Source organism: Pseudopipra pipra, chromosome 4 (assembly GCF_036250125.1).
Source record: "Pseudopipra pipra isolate bDixPip1 chromosome 4, bDixPip1.hap1, whole genome shotgun sequence".
Taxonomy (NCBI): Eukaryota; Metazoa; Chordata; class Aves; order Passeriformes; family Pipridae; genus Pseudopipra; species Pseudopipra pipra.
The window spans coordinates 67,524,036-67,537,951 of record NC_087552.1 but is presented as its reverse complement, the minus strand read 5'-3'; the positions used below and the strand labels follow the sequence as shown (position 1 = coordinate 67,537,951).

At 48.6% G+C, this 13,916-nt stretch overlaps 1 protein-coding gene across 2 annotated transcripts in view; it reads left to right on the top strand.

Moving 5' to 3' along the window:
- Window positions 1–12,120, top strand: part of NAT8L (N-acetyltransferase 8 like) — a 35,117-nt gene extending 22,997 nt beyond the window's left edge. For both annotated transcript variants that reach the window (XM_064653418.1, XM_064653419.1), the window contains exon 3: window positions 4,112–12,120. In XM_064653418.1, the coding sequence (XP_064509488.1) occupies window positions 4,112–4,479 (368 nt within the window). In that variant the 3' untranslated portion in view covers window positions 4,480–12,120. The remainder of the gene's footprint in view (window positions 1–4,111) is intronic.
- The last annotated feature ends 1,796 nt before the right edge of the window (window positions 12,121–13,916 follow it).

The following is a 13,916-nucleotide window of genomic DNA, read 5'->3' as shown; positions in this document are numbered from 1 at the left end:
AGGGCAGCTCTATTTACATGCAAGACATCCATGAAGAACAGATCTTGGAGAGCTGGAAGGGCTTTGGATGACCATAGTGATGGCTTGGCAGGTGGACTGCAAATGAGGGTGAAGGCAGAGAGAGAGATGCTGCCACAAGATGAGTATCTGAAAGGGTAGGGAGAGTTGTAGCTGTCAGGGTCTGTGTTTATCTTTGCAGCAGTGATTATTTTCAGATAGCATGTGAGAGAGTAAAACGTCAGCTCCTGCTATTAATAGAGCTGCAAACAGGGCTGCTGCTCATTACTGACAGGTGAGATGTGTTAGTTTGTTTCATCCTAGGTAGGAAACAGTTCAAAAACAAGCTCTGAGTCAATCCCCTTGGTCAAGAAAAGGTGAGGAGGAGACACCCCCCCCCAAGCCCTGGGGTGTGGCAGTGCAAGGTGGTTTTTCCAGGGTGCTTCTATGCTGCTCCAGAATAAGTGCTGCTGGAAGAGTGGATACGGTGAGGAGCTGCAGCTGGCTAGCATTGTGGAAAACATGGAATCATAGGATAGTTTGAGTTGGAAAGGACTTTTAAAGGTCATCTAATTGAGTTTAGGTATAAAGCAGTCTGAAGACCTTCAGCACTCCTGCTCTGAAGCTGGAGGGTTTTCCCAGAGAGAAGGTCTCAGCCCAAGACAGCTTTCAGTGGCAAATCGTCTAGGCAGCTGCCTAGAGGAGGGATTTGACAACCTCACAGGGGAAAGCTGTTCCTAGGCTTGTAGCCACCTTTGGGAACTTGAGGTGTCTTCAGTAAGGTGAAGGATCTGGCCACTGGTGATCCTTGGAGCAGATGCAGACACGAGGTGGGCAGTAGGGTCGAACTTTTGGGGCCTGGTGGTGCTTCTGTAAGCGAGAGCTGCACACGACTTGTGTTGTTTGAGCAGATGTGTCCTGTCTGTGGCTAATTATAAGCGTTATGTGCACAACACACACTGGGAGATGTGCCAGATACTGTTTCTTTTCACATTGAACTCAAAATCATTATAATTAAGCTTTAAAGTTGAAAGTAAAAACTAACAAGGAGTGCAGGTTGCTGTCATCCTGCTTGCAACCAGGGCCGGTCCCTGCTGGGAGGGACAGGGGTGGGGGTATGGAGAGGGCAGTCAGAGGAACTGGAAATGTGGAGGTTTTGGGGGTCTGCTGTGGTGGATATGTCCAGATTTGGGGTTTGAATAGGCAGAATACCCCAAATTACTAGAAATGTGCCGTTTTACAAATGTGGGAAGTGTTGCTGAGTGAGCTTTAGCAGCCTCTCAGGTTTGGTGGGCAGAGACAGAGAAGAGGTGTTTGCTAAGAAGGGAAAGCAGGGAATAAAAATGGGAAGCAATCACAGAAGCAATTGTGTAACCTCAGGTTGAGAGGAACCTAGGTTGTGTCTCTGGTCTGAAGAAATCGAGACAACCTTGTTGAAGAAGCAGCTCCAGGAGGAGTTGCTGTGCATGGGGCTGGATGAGGGGGATGTGACAGCTGTGCCACTGGCTGCATCTCAGGGATAACAGCTGATGGCTGCTTTGTGGCGCTTTTGGGGGCTGCCCCACAACTGGGTGGGTGCTGGGGATAAACCTCCTTTTGAGACTGCACCACAGGAGCGATGGCCGTGCCTGTAGGGGTGAGGATCCCTGCGGCCCTGATGTTGTGGTGTGCTTGCCGTGTGGCCAGGGGTGTGATGGATGGGCTGGGGAGTGCCTTGGGCACCACCACCACGTGAGGAACAGGGTAAAAACAGCGGTGAGCTCTCTACCCTGTGATTTGTATTCGGAGGGAGGGCGGCTGCTGGGTTTCATTGCTTGTAGGTGTTCATCTGGGGTCGTGTCTGAATAAATTACGTTGTGAGATCCAAGCGAGCACAGGGGAACAAGCTGCGGAGCAGAGACATCTTAACTGCTCGTGATAAATGGGTCAAGATGGGCCCCGGTGTTTTAAAAATTAGCAGTTGGCCTAGATAGCAGCAGCAAAATGACTTGCAGGGGGAACAAAAGTGAGCGTCACTGGAGCTGTGCATTGCTCTGAAGGTGGGGACAAACCTGGTGTGCTGGGGTGAACCTGGGCTGGTTCCCCACCCTTTGTTTGTACCTGGCTCTTCCTTGGCAGCTGTGCTGTGCTGTGGGGAAGCGGGGAAGACCTTGGCCCATTTCTTTCTGATGGCTTTGTGGAGTCACAAGGTGCATTTGTCCTGCAGGCAGCAGGCACTTCCCACCACCCCTCCAGTGCTTTGCTTTCCTCCAGTGACAGAGTACTCAGAGTTGTTTTAATAATTTCCCCCCCCAGTTTTGTAGGGGAAGTGGTGCTGTGCACCCCTGAGCACCCACCTGGGCTGTTTAACTCTGGTCTTTACAGAGATGTGTCGTGCATTTGGGTTTGATTGATTGGCAGGGCTGGTGCTAAAGATGGAGCTGCTACCCAAGTCAGGTTCTCTTCTGCTTAGCATTGGGGAAGAAGGCCACTGCCTGCACCAGGGGTTTCTCCTGTGATGGAATCCTCTTCCCCTGGATGAAACCATGTTGCTCCAGAGCACTGAAAGTCAGTGCTTTTCTTCTGGGCAAGACACCTCACAGCAGAGTGACTGTGCTGACCCCCCGTACCCCAAAAGCACAGCCTATTCTTTAAGCTGCATCCTCATCCCCGGAGCAGCGTGCCCACTGACCAGTGCCAGTGTAACTGAGGATAGGCTGGTTTTGCTTGCTGAAACTATGTGGGTTTGGCCTGAGTTGCTTGAGCACAGTGTTTCCAGCTTGTGAGAGGCTCTCACCTGGCACAGGGCAGCAGAGGAGGAGCAGCAGTAGCTCCAGAGCAAGGGGGATCTGTCCACAAGCACCCCAACCTGCAGGGAAGGAGTGGGTGAGCCTGGTCTTGACTGTGCACAGGAGATGCTCTTTCTAGATGTTTGTGCTGTTTTCCCCTGCTGGTGCTATGCTGCCATTAATGGTCCCAGTTTCTCACTACCAGCATCTTGCAGCCCAGTTTGGATTTTCTGTTTGAAGCTGTCTTAGACAAGTTTTGCACTGAAGTCTCTAAGAGGAGAATGCACTTACATATCCGACGTGCATGGAGAGAGGTCAGAAATAAGCCAGGCAGTCACTTATTTAACTTTTCATATCAGGTCCTTGTGGATAGAGAAGCAGGTAGCAGGAGGAGCCACTGGGAGTCCTGAGCAGTCAGGACAGCTATTGCATCACACCTGAAAAGCAACATGCTCATGAGTCCCAATGTGTCTGCCCCAGAGCAGGCACAGCTTTCCCTGACCTGGGGAGGCCCCACTAGCTCCTCATCCCCCACCACAGAGGCTCCCATCCTGTTCTGAGCTGGCTCCACACCTCTCACCACAGCACTAGGGAAAGAAGCTCAGCCTTTCCCCATCCTCACTGTCATTCAGTTGAATCCTGCCCTCTTACATCTCCAAAGATGCTTTGTGCACTGCCCTGTGCTTCTCCCCCATGAGCTCCTGCCTGCGAGCGCTGCCCCTGCTCTCTTCAGAGGCCATGGGTCTGCCCAGAGCACACTCTCAGCTGGTGAGTCCAGCCCGATGATGTCCTGCCCATGCCTCGGGCAAGCTGTTGACCTGGAGATGAGAGCCTCTGAAAAGTGCAACCTCCAGTAAAGGAGGATTTTGGCAGCAAAGAACACAACAGGCTGCCTGTGCCAACCCCTCATTACAGGGTGTGATGCAACGAGCAGCCAGGGTGGGTTTTGCTGTGCCGGGAGGGATCTGGGACTCGCTGCAGTGAAGTTATGTGGTAGGACAGGAGAGTGTGACTGCGAGCAGGTCAGAAGTTGCCCATCATGTACCACCATTGGCTGGGGACTGTTTCCTGTCTGTGAAGGCAGCCAAATGCACTCCATAACACCTGGTCCCTGGGAATCTTCCTTTGGTTCGTAGGGACTTTGCTGTGCATTTTCCTCGGGAAAGCAACATTCCCTTCAGTGTGTCAAGAGAAAAGAGTTTGGTCCTTATTTATGGAGGTCGTTAGTCCCCACGTGTGACAGGTGATTTTGGACCCCAAGCCCTGCTCCCACTTGTGTGTTTGGCAATGGGCACTTGTCTGTCCAGGATGGCTGGTGACTACATGTGCTGCTTTATCTCCCACAGGCTCCTGCTTCTGGGTCGCCGTCCTGGACGGCAACGTGGTGGGGATCGTGGCGGCGCGGGGCAACGAGGAAGACAACACGGTGGAGCTTCGCCGCATGTCCGTCGACTCCAACTACCGCGGCAAAGGGATCGCCAAGGCCCTGGGCCGCAAAGTGCTGGAGTTTGCCATGCTCAACAACTACTCCTCTGTCGTGCTGGGAACCACGGCCGTGAAGATGGCAGCCCACAAGCTCTATGAGTCCTTGGGGTTCAAGCACGTGGGTGTCGTCGAACATTATGCCCTGCCAGGGATGACACGCTCCTTACTGGAGAGAATGTTTTTCCAGGTCCGCTACCACCGCTACCGCCTGCAGCTGCGGGAAGAATAAAAAAAAAAAAAAAAAAACCCAACCAAACAAACGAGAAAAAAAAAAAAATTTTTTTCCTCCTCTTCCTCCTCCTTCAAAAATAATAAATTACCCTTCTGTTTCTCATCACCGTTGATTTGCCAATTTTGGGTTGAGTTTTTGTTCCCTCATGTCACCTTTTGGTTTGCTCCGTTCAGCTCGATGGGCCGGCCCTTCCTCGCATGCTGTAGGTGGTGGTGCTGGGAGTCCTGCGACCCGGCGGGGCAGAGCGGAGCAGCGGCCTCTCCTTCCCAGGTACCTCCGTAAAGCACAGAAACTTAACTGCAGAATAGTACCACTTGCTCTGGTGTACATAGTCTTCTCCTTTTCCAAATGTAAGATAATATAACATAGTGATGCATTCATAATAGTGCAGAAATATTACTTGAATGCAGTTTTCAGTATTTCACACACCAGTAAAGTAGAACACGCATTCGTCCTGCCGTTATTTACTGGTTAATAGTTTTCAAAGAAAAGGTGGGGGGCAAACCCCACCCCCCTGCCCCAACCCGCTTGCTACAATGCATGAAGAGGAAAGCGCGTGCACGCACTCAAACACATCGCACTGCCACCACGGCACTGGTGTTGCACTTTTTTTGGATGTGCCTCATTCTGCCAAATGCCTGAGAGACCCTGGGTGCATCCGGTAACCACAACTCCACTCCACCTCCCCCTCCTTCCTAAGCCAGCACAAACTCGGACCGGCTGAACTGAGCCCCATTGTACCATAGTGTGAAGTTAAGATCAAACCTAAATATCTCCTGTGCTGTTCCGTAGCCACGTGTAATCTGCAGTCCTGGGCCAGACTCCGCATGTGCGTTGGACTTTCTCTTTGCTGCCTTTTGGGGGTTTTTTTGTTGTTTGTTTTTATTTTTAAGGGTTATTTTGTTGTTGTTGTTGTTATTTTTAGTTTTGGCTTTTGCTGAATGGTGTCGTTGAGGCGTAATGGAGGCTGCAGTTCCTATGGCAACACATTTGCACATTAATGTGCGCACCAAATCTCACCACTTCAGAGAAGCAACGTGTGACAGATAATAGCATTTTGGGGAGTGCCGGGGTGGGGGGGGAAACGTACTTATTATCTTAACCAGCTGCTTGTTTGATAAATGTAGATGGCCTCACTGCAGCCTTCCATCAAAGGTAATTAACTGCTTTAATGATGTCAGATTTGTGAATTGTACAATGCAAAAAGCAATGCAAAGCAGATTCGGCATGTGTCTGTACCCAGTATGTATGTACAGTGCCTGCCAACTAAAGAATAACCAAGACTACAGCTTCTTCTAGCCTGAGATATCAACTTTTATAACTTATTTAAACAAATAGCAACCTTGCATGAATTATGTCTTGGGGAAAAAGAAGATCGGTAGGTTTTAATTTTTAAAGCGTGGTGTCAGAGGTATTACAGTAAACCATTTCTGGCTGCACTTAATTTGGGGTGGGTAGAGGGGTTTGGCTCAGCTAATACATTTAAAGGGAAAAAGCCCTTCAATTCCTGGGGAAAAAAATAATTACTATTTTATGAAGTATTATGTGTGTGTTGAGGGGGTAACCCCACCACCTCGTCATGAACTTGGTGAAAGGGTAGAGCATGTGTTAACCGTGCTTTCACTTGCAAATACAATGGAAGCATCAGCGGGAGAGCCTTAGAAGGAAGGAGCCATGGGGTGGAAGTGGGGGCAGACAGCATGGACCTTGGACAGGGGGTGCTGTCTCTCTTACTCCTACCGGGAGCTGCCCTTTCCTCTCCAGGCGAAAGCTTTCCCAGCACTGAGACATGGCCAGTGATGCTGAATGAGAGCAGAGGGGAGGGGATTCACCCCATCCCTGCTGGTTCATGGACCGGGCACTGATGCTGGGGGTGGAGGAGCCATTTGGCACAACACCGGTAGCGCTTTCAGTGGTGGGATTGAGCTTGGCCCAGCCTTTAAGGAGTTGGAGGGACAGAGTCCCAGTGTGTGTCCCAGCAATAAGGGGGGAGAAACAAGGATGGTGAAGGGCACTGTAGCAAGAGACCATGAGTTTAATTAACAAAATTTCTGTATGGGGCACTATATTTTTAAAAGTCTTTCTATGCTGTACATTTCTCCTGAAGCTGAAATAATGTACTGTTGGTAGGGGTTCTTGTATAGTGTACAGAAATTGGCAGAATATTTTCTTGCTGCATTCAGTGATTTATTAACCGAAGTAAAACAGACAAATATAAAGTGTTAGCAAAAGCTGAAAGAAAAACAAAACAGTTTGTGCCTTTTTTAGTTTATTTTTCTGTTGCTATATAATCACTGCACTAAAACCTTTCCAGAGGGAAAACAGAAACAAAAACTAGTCTTTTAATAAGGGAGGAATATGTAAAGCCTAAATTGAGCATTAATTTTTTTATTAGGATATTTAATTAAAATAATGTTGCTGGTTTTATTTGATACCTGTGCCTTTGTAATAAAACTCCACATCCTGTCAGAATATCCAAAACTGGAATAAATCCCACCAGATCCCACAGACGCAGAAGTACCATCAGGTTACCAGTATTTTCTTTAATGTGTGTAAACCTTAACTGATGATATTACAGTATCTGATCGTGTAATACCTGTTGAGTTTCCCTGGGGAAGAGGTGCTTTGGAAAGGTATGGCTTTCAAGGTGCTGTCTGCATTCCTCCCCCAGCTGGAGATGCACAGATAAGGATTGAATCATTGCCACTTGGCCAGTAGCTGCCAAGCAAATTTATTCCCTTAACGCTTCTGCCAGTTGCTTTGTGACCAGGCTTTTTGGAAGAAATCCAGCTGGTTGCTCCCAGTTCTCCAGCCAGGACAGCTTGTTTCTGAAGGAAAGGGCTGGCTGCCAAATAGGATTTGCTCTCCTCAGAAGACAGAGAGGGCTGCCAGGGCTGCATCCCCTGTAGCAGTGGTGGGACAGGGGTACACCACCTCCAGCGTTGTTGCTGTTCTCCCGCCCAGAGCTGCTCTGAATAGGATTAGACAAGGTTGGACTTAAAAGCATCAAGTGATACTGTTGTTTTGTCTGCATTCAAGAGAAGTTTCCCTAAATGCGATAGCTCAGGCTCAGCTCTGGAGCCACACAGTTGCTGCTCTGTGTGTCCCCGGGGCTTTGGACCATGCCAGGCTCTCCTGCTGCCCCCAGGGCCCAACCTGCCTTGCCCCTGCTGCCTGGGTGAGTGTACAGGTAGAGCACAGTGCACCTTGCAGGGCAGTGTGTTGAGGCTGAGTTGCCTTTGGCAGATCCATTCGTCTGCTCTGCCTCTTTCAGGGTGTGCTGGTTTAAACAATGCTGCATGGAAAAGATCCCACAGCTCCTCATTTGTGACCCCCAGTCCTGGCTTTGCAGCCCCCCTTGGGGAACTTCTTGCTTCTCCTGCCCCCGATAGCTGTGGTCAGCACAGCCCTCTCTCTGGGCCTGAGCATCATCTCTGGAGTCTTCCCATCCCAGTTCTGTGGCTGGGTGGGTGCAGAGCAGCACAAGATGGTTGTGGGTTTGGTTTTGTTGCCAGAAAACCCTTGATATCCTATTGCCAGTTCTTGAGTCTTGATTGCCACAGAGTCTCATGTCAATGTGAGATGGGAGGGGAGGCTCCTGATTTATATTCGTGATTTCTCTTTTCAAGGATAATTCTGGCTGAAGTGTGAGGAAGAGTAGAGCATCTCTTGGGTTTGGGCCTCAGTTGGTAAATGTGGTGGCCAGTAAGACCACTTCAGATTTAGGTAGAGGATGTGTTGGAGATGTGAAGGCACTTCCCCCAGCTGTGCCAGATGCCTGCTCTTACTTTACAGTGCAGATGGGCTGTCACAGCCCCCTGCCCTTGTGCTGTGTGCCAGCTGGTGGCACAGGGAGTGCAGTTTCCTCACCTGGCTTCTCTCTCCTTAGCATGGGGCTTTTTCTGCTAATCCCTGTGCATTGGGCACTGCTCAAGAGCCTTCTGCTTGGAGGGGCCTAGGACAGAGCCCTTTGTCCCCGAGGAAGGAACCAGGTGTGATGTCCAAAAGTTAAAAAAAAAAAAAGTAAAAAAGGAGGAAAAAAGGGGGAAATTGCATTGCTGTGGCAGAGGTCCAGGGCCTCAGGGCTGCTCCAGTCCTCCAGCACAGCCTGGGCCATTCGCTGTGGAGTGAGTGGGAACTCCCTGCACATCCTGAGCAAACTGGCATCTCCAGCACATGTCATATTTGGCAATAAGCTCTCTGGGAAGCTTGGCCCCTGAACAGATCCAGGCCAGTAACGCTAAGCAATGAAACCAACAAAGTGGTTTCTAATCTATCTTGAAACCCTTAAATTCGTATTTGTTGTAATTCACACTGTGTTTTCCCTCTGTGAATCAGACAGCACCTGCAAGATGCTTGGGAATGGCAACTGTAATGTGTCTCCACTGGGAAGTTCAGGGCATTGCCTTTGGGGTGTTCCCATCAACCGAAAGCCACTCTTTTCCCCCACCTCTCTGTCCCCATGTGTGATGGGGGACAGTGTTTCTGAGCAAGCCTTTACCTCTCTCCAGACGTGCTGCAGGCTGTGCCCACACACAGGACTGAGTGGCAGGACCTGTGCTCTTCCCTGCAGCTTGGGGAGCAGCCAAGGGAGTGGGTGCTGCTGCAGGGAGGAGAGGGGGTGCCTTGGCTGCAGGGCTTTTCAGGCTGGAAGGAGATAGCCAGCAGTGACCCTGTCAGGGACAAACAGGCTTGTTTTTAAGATGTTTGTTGGGAGCAAGATCAGTTTAACAGTGTTGAAAGGAGACTATGTGGGTGCTCTGCTCTTCAGGTGCGAGGTGCAGCAGCACTGCAGGGCTGAGCTGGTTGTGTGCAGTGGGGGTGGTGTGGGGCACAGAGGCAGGACTGCCCTTTGTGATGCTGCAGAGGTAGCTGCACCCCCGAAACTTGTGTCACAGCTTGCAGGGCACAAGTCATTCTTCTGCTATATTCAAGATGGATGCATCTAAATTCTTAAAATCCCCAAGGGCCAGCTCTGCATCTGAACTTGCTTCAGCTTTGCCTTTCAGCAAATGCAGGGGGCAAGTGACCCTGAGGACATCTGTCCCGGGTTGTTGGGACCTGGGGAGTCATTTTCCCCCACCCCCCTGTTGTTTATTGTCATGGGAAATGAGGATGATGCTTTAGGTCACGATGTTAGAATTTTTAAGTCCCTCTGTAGGAGAGGTAGGACTAAGGGTCAGCAGGTGGCTGTTGGGGACAGTATATGCCTGGTGGGGTCCTGGTGCTGCACACCTGGGAGCAGAAGGTGTTTGGTGCCTGGGGGGGCTCAGGCCCTGTCCTTGCAGTGGCCAGCTGCAAGTACAGAAAGTCTCATGATCAGAATTCCCAAGGGAACTGTGGTTTTGCAAAGCCTTGTCACAATCCTTGCTGCTGCTGATCTGTACCCATCTGTGATGCAGGTCTGCTGCCTTTTAATTTGCCAGATTTGCTGGCTGAGGTGCAAATGGATAGAGACTGACTGCAGGGAATTCCGAACTGCCAAACACACAAAGTCAGGAACCACCTCTGGTTACCTCTGAATTAACAGTCTCATTTTTGCTGTGCTGGAGCCTGTGTTTCATTAGTGCTAGTGTGACACTGTTGGTATGCACTCTATTTAATAAAGGCATTTTAATTCCACACTAATGGGAGTCTTGCAGTGGAATATACTGTACCATGTAAAGAAAACAAAGGAATACTAAGTGTTAAATAAGCTTTAAAATGCAAAAGGATAATTTTCTCTTTTTTTTCTCCCTCAAAATACATCCACACAGAATCTTGAGAAAAAAATTGGTATGCTCTTGCATCCCCCAGTCCTAGAGACTATGCAACAGAGCTTATGTTTATTTCCTACCAAAACCTGCTACCTTAGGGGTGATTGGGAGTACATTTCACTGAAAATAAAACAAGAGATTAATTTGAACAAGTGAGAGTTTAGTCAAAACACAGTATTGTTTAAAATAACAAGCTCTAAGTCAGCTTTTGGAGTTTGATCACTGTTCAGTGCTGTCTTTGTATTGCACAATGGTCACCTGCAAGAGAGAATATGCTTTTAACATCTAAATAGTAGAAGACAGACTTAGTGAGACCAAGAGCATAACAAATACATGATGCAACTGTAAATTTATTTACGAGTAACACATTTGAATGCAGAAGCAGCTACTGCTATATAAGCATAATGAACTTATAGCTAACATTGTTTTCAATTTCTTTTCCTCCAAAGCTTAATCCTTTTGCCTTGTAATATGTATATTTGATTTTTTTTTTTAAAATGTAATTAGGTTTAACAAAGCATCCGTTGCTTTGTGAGTTGTACTTATGATTGTGCTGGGCTGTTAGCTTTAAGCAGTTTGTGTGCTTGTGTTATTTTATTAAAGCAAAAGTCTTCTTGAGACAAAAGCGGTAAAGGAAAAAAAAATATTTTTTTGGTAGTGTTAAACAGATGTGTGGTATGCATTTGGAAAATGTCCAATGTCAGTTGAAAAAAAAAAAAAAAAAAACCAAAACAAAACAGGCTAAATTGCTTACCAGAACTGCTCACATTTAAGGCAGTGGCTTATTCACTCACGCCTAAATAGAAACTTGGATTCCCCCAAACAGCCTCTTACTCTGCATCTCTTCACCGTTGTACAAGACTGATGTGAAATGAGTCTTGTGTTTTCTATGTTCAGCATAGTATGTACTGTACTTTGTAATGGGAAGTGGCTACAAGTCCTCAAAGAAAAATGAAACATATTCTAAAACAGCAATAATTATCACTGTAAAGCAAATGAGCACGTGGGGGAGAGCCCAGGGAGATAGTTAATGAAGGTGATACCATTAGGAACATGCTGGCATCAGTGCTGTTGTTGCACCTGGGGAGCAGGATTAAGTACTAGGGGAGGCCATCCTGGGACTAGACATCACCTTGGCCAAGAACTTGCCCATGTGGGGTCCCTCCACCTGAGTCACTTTGAGTCTTATGCAGCGCAGGTTTTTCACCAAAGTTTTAAGGGCAAGTTATTGCAAATACTGTTCCTGGTGGGAGACACAGACACAAGGAAGAGCTGTCAGTCACACAGAGGAAGGTAAACGTTCATTGCCACAGTTTGTATCCCAGTGTACTCTGCTACTGCACAACTGGGGCTCCACAACAGCAGAAAATAGAATAAATTACTCTAATTTTCTACGGAGGGAAGCAGGAGTCAGCTCTGTTGGAAAGATGTTTGCATACTGTCAAGGTATCAACACACACCTGTTCCTCTGGTGTGGCAGGATGTGTTAAGATGTGTCCAAGTTATCCCTTGATGTGCTTTAAGCATTTGAGCTCCAACTTACAAAGCTTATCCTGTGAGAGGGTGTGGTCTCTCAGTCTGCAGTGGGCAGAGCCCCGGGAGCCAGCCAGCTCTCCAGGGGCAGCAGGGTGTCCTCAGGCAGGGGCAAGTGAGGTGCTCTGGACAAATGACTTGTAGGTACTTAAGTTCTGTTCCTGATGGCCGCTGTAACTGTGAAAATTAACCAGACCTGCTGTGATAAATTTGGTTATATAAGGTTTATTTGGTTAATTTTTTATAAGTGAAAACTGAAAAGATGAAAGAGAATTGTAATATGAAAGCAACTGCTGTAAATAATGTACGAATGAATAAAATCTAAAACTTATGTCAGTTTTTTCCTAAACTGTATTGCTGTCAAGTTACTGACACCACAGTGCAGATGGTGCCTGCATCTCTTCCAGCTCCCCCTCCAGCATGGGCAAACACCACTCCTTCCTGCTTCCACTGATAAATAGGAATATCTTTGTGCATCTCATGCATGTCCTTGGATTATATTTCCATGCCGTTCCAGCTCATACGAACACATTCAGAAGTGTAAATGTCCTTGGAGCTCCTTACAGTACCTGTGGAGCCAGCCCTGGGCACTGCACTGCTGGCACTGCCCTGCCTGGCCCTGGCCACCAGGCACAGGGCTGCCTCAGTGGCCAGGGCCTCCACATGCTGCTTGAGCACTCACCCAAAATCCCACCTGAGATCCAAGGTAGCTCTGAGGGACATCCCATTGAAGCAGAGTTCAAGCAAAACTGTTATTGAGGAGGATACTTTAGTGGTGGAGATGCATCTGAGGGGGTTCCCTGAGCCACACAAGTCCCTTTCTCTTCCCTACACCTGTGCAGTACCTTATGTAAAAAACAGCATAAATGGGCTGTTCCCTACTGGTTGTGTGTGAGACCTACAGGATGCTATTTCTGACCAACTCTGGAACATCTTTGTGAGGCAGAGAATCTCTGGCCTTCCATTTGGGGAGGGGAAATGGGACTCCAGCCTTCAGTCCAATTAGATGCAGCTGGAATAAACTGATAGCTTCTGAAATGGCCTCTGGGGATGTCTGTTCCTGAACAGCAGTTTCTGGAGGCAGTTATAAATGCTGCAGGAGGGCCCTGCCAGCCAGCTCAGGGACACCCAGGCAAGATCCTGCTGGCAACCTGGCTCTGGAGATCACCCAGGCAGCACCCCCAGCAAGGGCACTGGGGGCCATCCCCCTCTCAGGAGTGTAGGCTGAAGCTTTGGGATGTGCAGGGTTATCTGGCTGAACAGTCAGGCAGGGATGTGGAGCATAAGGTTAATGCCTTTGCCATGTGGATCCGGCCCCTGTCAATTCTCTCGGTGCAGACGCCGATAGCAGTATCTCAGAGGAGTATGCAGTACACCTCTGGGACTGATAGCAAGTATTGTGGGATTTGGGGAGGTTCTTGGGAGAAACAGCTCGAAGTTCATGCATGTGCACAAGCTTTAATTTATACCAGAGCTAAAAAAATCATCTCTACCCTAAAACTGCCTCAGTGAAATTACAGAAAAGTGGCAACAAAAGCTGTGTTGGTTTTAGAAGCTGGAGTGTGGGTGTGCTGTGTGCCTTAAAGCACTTCAATTAACTGCTAATTGGGCTCAGACTCTTCACCAACAGGCCATACATCTCTGTCCTCGACTCTTTCACCCTTCTTGGTGACTTTCTCTTGATAAAAAAAATTAGAATTCATGGGGACAAGGACTTTGCCTCCATACCCAGTGTTTCCAGGCACATGGCTCATGCTGCGGATGAGACAGGACCTCGTGACCCCCTTCCCTGTTGCAGACTTCCCAGTACACCCACCACTCATGTGCACTTTAATGCCTCCTAAAAAGCCAAAGCAAAGAAGCAACACAAGCCCACCCCTCTGCTGCAGCCGTGGCCTCCCCTCAGGGGCTTGGTGCTCTCCCAAGGAGAGGAAGGGAAGGAGGTTGAGGCTGGAACCGGGCAGGGTGGCCCCCAGATCTAACAGCTGAGCACATCCAACCCACAAAACTGCTTTTATCTCAGCCAAACAGCCACAAAATGTTCCATCTGTCTACCTGTCTATCCAGCTATCTAGCTTTGTCCATCCACCCATCCATCCTGTCCCACCTTTTGCCAAGAGACAGAGCTGTCTCCACAGAGGTTCC